At 57.1% G+C, this 6,000-nt stretch overlaps 1 protein-coding gene across 1 annotated transcript in view; it reads left to right on the top strand.

Annotated features, from left to right (window-relative positions):
* The window catches only part of PTPRU (protein tyrosine phosphatase receptor type U), a 267,462-nt gene that overhangs the window by 191,626 nt on the left and 69,836 nt on the right, over positions 1 to 6,000 (top strand). Inside the window, exon 14 of the mRNA XM_026657076.2 lies at positions 1,641 to 1,779. Coding sequence (XP_026512861.1) covers positions 1,641 to 1,779 — 139 coding nt within the window. The remainder of the gene's footprint in view (positions 1 to 1,640; positions 1,780 to 6,000) is intronic.

Below are 6,000 nucleotides of genomic sequence, written 5' to 3'. Positions count from 1 at the left end.
CAATAACCTGACCCAACTATCCAGCCCATCCACCCAATTCGCCTATCCAGCCCATCCACCCAACCCATAATCCGACCCATCTATCCAGCCCATCCACCCCCAACCCATCTATCCAGCCCATCCATGCAACCCATCTACCCAACCAATCACCCAACCCATCGATCCAGCCCATCCACCCAACCAATCACCCAGGTTATCTACCCAACCAATCACCCAACCCTTCTATCCAGCCCATCCACCCAACCCATCTGTCTAATCCATCCATCCAACTCATCTATCCAAACCATCGACCTAATCCTTCCACGCAACCCATCCATCTAATCCATCCACTTCATCCATCCAACCAAGTCATCCGCCCAGTTCATCTACCTGATCACCTGATTCCTCCACCCAACCTGACCACCCTATCTATTCATCAAACTCCTCCACCCAATCCATGCTCCTAAATAATCCATCCACTTGACCCATCCACCCAATCCATTTATTTTATCTTATCTAGTTTAGGTATCGCTAAAATGCCCCTCCCCCTGGGATTTAAGTGCCAGGGGTTTGGCCACGTCCAGATTTGCTTTCAGTTAATGTCCAAGCGCCGGAGCTTTCCCAGCACAGACACTCACCGAGAACAAACTCCAGAGATGCACAGGAGCATTTGCAGAACACAAACCTTAAAGCTGCATGCCTGGCACTTTGCACCCAAAGTGCTTCCATGTTCATCCGTCTGGGAACAGGAACAATGCCATGTGATTCAGCTGACCAATCCCAGTGAGCCGACTCTGCCCAAGAAGCAAAGACTCTGAGTGCCCCGGCTCTGTGATCGATCCACAGAGGAGACAGAGCAGTTTTACAAAATTAACACAACAGCTACAATTAATTTGTGGGGACAGTGAGGGGTTAGCCTGGCTGGGGCGCGGGGCAGAGAGTGGAGGAGCAGTAGTGTCTCTCTGACAATAATCGGCTATTTGATAGTTTGTTGGGGTTACTTCCTTGATTGTTTGTTTGGATCAGAACATCAAACAGCCTTATTTAACAGGGGATTAGATCAGCTTGTTTGCTAGAACATTAAACAGGCGTCCGCTGTTACGAGAACGTGTCCTTCTCTGGCAATGAGGCGTCCGTGCACAGCTCCGCTCCGAATGAGGGGGGAGGACAGGCTGTTTGATGTGCCTCGCGTAGGACAGCGCTGGCGAGATGCACCCCCAGCTCAGGGGCTGGGTCCAGATTCCTTCTGCTCCATAATTGGCTACAAAAGGCGCTCAGCCCGCTCCCTCTGGCTCCCAGGTCCCAAGCCATAGGCAGCAGCGGTTCTGTGTGTGTGTGCGCACGCACGTTACCTGTGTGTATGCGTGAGAGGTTTTGTGTGTGTGTGTACGTGCACATACATGTACATTTGCACATAAAATCTGCATGGGGGGGAGTTTTTGCATGTGGGTGGGGTTGTGTTGTATATGTGTGTGTGTGGGAGATCTTTTGGCTGTACGTGGGGGGGGAGAGGTGTGTTGCGTATGTCTGCACATGCTGTCTGTGTGCACGTGGTGGAGTTTTTGCGTGGGGGGCGGGGGAGGGATCTGTCAAAACCAGCTGTCAAGAAAGTAGGTCGGAGCTGATTTCTGACCCTCTCTGCTGTGCTTTTCTCCCTCCAGCCGCCTGCAAAGAGAGCAAGCGTCCCCTGGAGGTGTCCCAGCACTCGGAGGAGATGGGCCTGATCCTGGGCATTTGTGCCGGGGGGCTGGTTGTCTTGATTATCCTCCTCGGAGCGATCATTGTCGTCATCCGGAAAGGGTAAGGAAATCGCTGTCTCCTCGTCCCCGGGCTGGCGCCGCAGCTGGCAGCTCCCTCGCCCCCGGGGCCCTGCCACTCCTCCCAGCACGGCTCCTCTCCCTTTCCTGGGGGAACGTCAGTGCTCAGGCAGTGAGAGACCAGCGACAGCCGCATCAGGCAGAGGCGGCAGTGGGGAGGGGACCGAAATCCACCCCTGCAACTGGACTCAGCCAAATCATGGCCCGTGCCTGCACTAGCGTCCTCTGCAAATCCCCTTCTGCTCTCACCCCCAGCTCCGCGATGCCCCTCGGTCCTGACCCCCAGTCCCCTGCTCCTGCAGTTGTGCCCCACCGCAGCTAGTTGGTGCACCTCTCCTCTGGCTGGGCTGCCTCCCACTCCAGCCCCTCACCCCCAGATCTGCCCATTCACCTCTCCTCTGGCTGGGCTGCCTCCCACTCCAGCCCCTCACCCCCAGATCTGCCCATTCACCTCTCCTCTGGCCTGCCTCCCACTCCAGCCCCTCACCCCCAGATCTGCCCATTCACCTCTCTCCTGGCCTGCAGCGTGTCCCCCCCCCGCTGCCCAGTTTTGATCCTCTCCTGAGCAAATTGGGTCAGTGTGTCCCGCAAGGCTCGGATTTAAGCAGTCCCAGAGACGTGCTGGGTAAGATTTCACAGCAACGTCTGGGCTTGGGCAGCATAAAAGCACTGCTTCCTTCAAGGAGGCCGGGCAGGGTTGTAGAGGCTCAGGGGAGGGGGCTGAGTGGGCTAGTGGCAGGGTGTTTTGTGATTGTGTCAGAGGCTAATGTAGGTGCCTAGGGGGTATTTGACAGTCTCGAGGGGTCTGATTCCCCATTGTCCGCCCTGCGCATTGGAAAAACCAGATGGCGACACCAAATAAACCCGTGAGAGCGACGTCCAGCCAGAAAGGAGCGAGAGCCTGGTGCCGGCGCCGGTGCCCTGCGCATGCTGTGCAGCCCCATTGCACCCTGCCCAGAGCAGGATCCGCTTCCCCCAGGGGATGGGGAATGCTGGGAGTTGGTCCCCCTCTTTGCTGCCACTTCAGGCAGTCCCTTTTCTCTCCACCCTTTCGCTGCTCCCCTTAGGTTTCTGGATGGCTAAGCCTGGCCCGTGGGATGAGACCTGAGAACCAGCAAACTCGTTGGCAGCAATAACCCTGGGGAGGGTTCCTTGATCTTGTCTCTGTGCAGGCAGCTCAGGCAGGGCCCTGCTGTCTGCCTCTCTCTGGAGCACTCCGGGGCTTTTGCTGCAGATGGGTCTCAAGGCGGGGGAGTTGGGGTTCCTTCTCCTCACCTCAAAGAGCTCGGCATGTTCGCAGCTCCTTGTGGCCGACTGTCCTGCTCCGGCTTGTGCCTTCGCTGTAGGCAAAAGGCCTGGAGAAGCTGGCTAGTAGGAAAAGAGGGTCCCCCGGGAGGAGAACTGATGGGAAGACAGGCTCCAAGGTGGGGACAGAGCTGAGCTCTTGGAATCCCAGCATAGGAGCTGGGGGGCTGCCGCACCCCCTGGCTTGAAGTGCTTTCCACCATAACAGTTTGGTTCAGTGGCTCTCAGCACCCCCACTATCTACATTGTTCCAGCAGCCCGGAATCCCAGCATGCCCTTCGCATTCAGCTGGCCCACAGGAAAGGCCTGGAGGCGAAGGCCCTGTCTTCCCTGGGAATCTGCACTCATTTCTCCCATGCAGGCAGGCCAAGCTGCTACTAGCCCCGGTAGAGCCCAGCCCTGCTCGTAAAGCTGCACGGATGCAAATCGTGGCTTTGCCTCATTAACACTAGGGGACAGCTACTCCAACAGCTGAAGTCAGGACACATCACTAGACAGAGCCTAGGGGGCGGGGGGGATGGGGGGGTGTCTACGCTGGAATCCGAGGTCTGACGGCAGCCCGTGTAGACGCACCTGAGCTAGCTTTGGTCTAGCTCGCACCAGTAACACTAGTAGTGAAGCTCAGCAGCCCAGGACTCTGGGTATATATTCAGGCAGCCAGCTCGTCCTGATGTCGCTTTGCTGCTGTTGTTATTGGCGCTAGATCAAAGCCAGCCCCCGTAGGTCTACACATGCTGCAGCCATGCCTCTGACTGCAGTGTAGACACACCCTGAGAGTGGGGAAAACCATTCCCCTGGTCACAGCGAGGCAGCATTGTACTGTGGTTCGAGGAAGGGACTGTGAGGCTGTTTACTGGGGGTGGATTATTAATGTCATTCCTCATTGCTGGCTTTGCAAAGCGCACAGAGGGCAAGTCAGGGACCCCATCTCTATCACCCCAAAGCTCTCGGCTGGCCCTACCCCATGGTCTCTCCACAAGGTTGGGACTCGGCTATAAAGATGATGCCACGTTGACTGTAAAGCCCGAGAGGTCACGATCTTGTAACGTCGCTCCCCGATGACAGGGCTGAGGTCCCCCGTCTGCACTGGGGGACACACGGGCTGAGCCGTAGCCCAGCGAGACGTTGCAGATAGTGGTTCCAGGCAGCCAGAGGTCTCGGCTGAGAGGCCACGGTCCCATGGACCCCATGGGGCAGGAAGGAGAGCGGAGGAAGCCGAGGCCCCGAGTTTATATTGGGATGTCACCTCTGCTGGGATTCGTACTGCGCTCGGCTCTGTGGTATCTGACCCGTTCTGTGTCAGCGGGTGTTGGAGGAGGCTTGGGGCTGTGGCAGCCTTCCTCACCCCCACACGACCATCCCCGGGGGGAAAGGGACTGCAAGGAAAGGCAGTGGAGGAGGAGGAGGAGGAGTCCTTTATGTCTGTGTCAGATCTCCCACTTGGCGATTTGTCTGTATCATAAAGAGTTAAAATTCCATGAGCTCCCACCCCAGGGCAAACAGGCAGGATGGCAGAGGGATGCTAGGAGATTCCTAACCAGCCTGACTTGTAATGAGAGAGAGAGCATGGCCTGTGGGGCCACATCTAGCATGTTCCCCCATGTCCTTGGCTAGAGCAGGATAATTCCCAGCAGCAAGAGTTCCTGATCTTTTCTTAGCCAGACAAGAAATCAGCTGTGGGAAAAGGACCCCCCTGCAATTTATCCTCTGGAGAGTCACCCAGTGAGGGGTTTTTGCTTGGCCTCGGGAGTGGCGTTTTCTCTCTGCTCTGGCTGCTGCTTGCCAAGGAGCAGCAACGGAGCAGCTGCTGCTCCCAGCAGGGTCCTTCGGCGGGTGGAGGTTTCATTCACTCCAAGCAAGAGCCAGACCGTGGTGGGGGCAGCAGGTGCCGATCCCTGCGCGAAGGGCCCGCGGGCGGGGAGGTGAGGGGAAGGAGTTTGCTCACTTTCCGGACCAGTCGGGAAGCGGATGGGTTTATGTGCACGTTCCTGCTCTTTGTAAATCATTATACAGAGAGGGAAGGGGCGTTCGCATGCGTGGAACAGGGATGTCAGACAGCTGGCAAATGCAGCAACCACATCAGTGGTTAGTCCCCATCAGAATCCTTTAGCCTTGATCTTCTTTAAGGCCAAAGCAGAGAGAGAGCCCCTTTAGCACCAAGGAGCTGCTCAGAGCCATAAAGAGCTTGCTCTCCCCAGAGCCAGTGGGTTTCCCAGCACCTACCAGCAGTGTCCACCTGCAAGCCCAGACGCTCCAGCAGGCACCCCATGGCATCCGCCCTGCAGCTAGCACTTCTGTGTGCTTGGGATGTGGAAGGCGAACGGAGACGCGGTGATAGCCCGATGGCCTTCGGTCGCCTCCCCCGGGGGCATCAGTTCACTGCCAGCACTCACGCGTCCCTAATGCAGAAGGGGAAAACAGGATCTTGTGTTCTGGAGCCGGCAGGAGGGCCTCAGTGAAGGGGGACTCCCAGCCCATGCAGGGTCACTAAACCAACCACAGCATCTTCTGCACAGCCGCTGGAGCGAGCTAGTGGCCCCTTAGAGCATTGGGCAGGGGCAAGGCAGGGCAGAATCTCTTTATTCAGTCTCCTGCGGCCTGAGGTCTTGGCCTAGATCTGCTCTGGTAGGAAAGAGACAGGCGCATAACTGGAGAACACGGACATGCCGAGCCGGGCACGGTAGATGGAGTTGGTAGTTTGGGAGAGCAAAATCATGGAGCCTGGAGTGTCCCACTTTCAAACTTGGGGGACTAAGTGCTGTTTTAGGTGCCCAAATGGAGCCTCGCAACCTGAGCATGGGGCTTCTTGTGCGTAAGGGTCTGTCGATGCTGCCATCAGAAGTGTGACGGCAGCCCGTGTAGACGCACCCGAGCTAGCTTTGCTCTAGAGCGCCAATAT

This window comes from Terrapene carolina, unplaced genomic scaffold (assembly GCF_002925995.2).
Source record: "Terrapene carolina triunguis isolate 2854851 unplaced genomic scaffold, T_m_triunguis-2.0 Scaffold236, whole genome shotgun sequence".
NCBI classification, from domain to species: Eukaryota; Metazoa; Chordata; order Testudines; family Emydidae; genus Terrapene; species Terrapene triunguis.
This window is presented reverse-complemented; position numbering and strand designations above follow the sequence as displayed.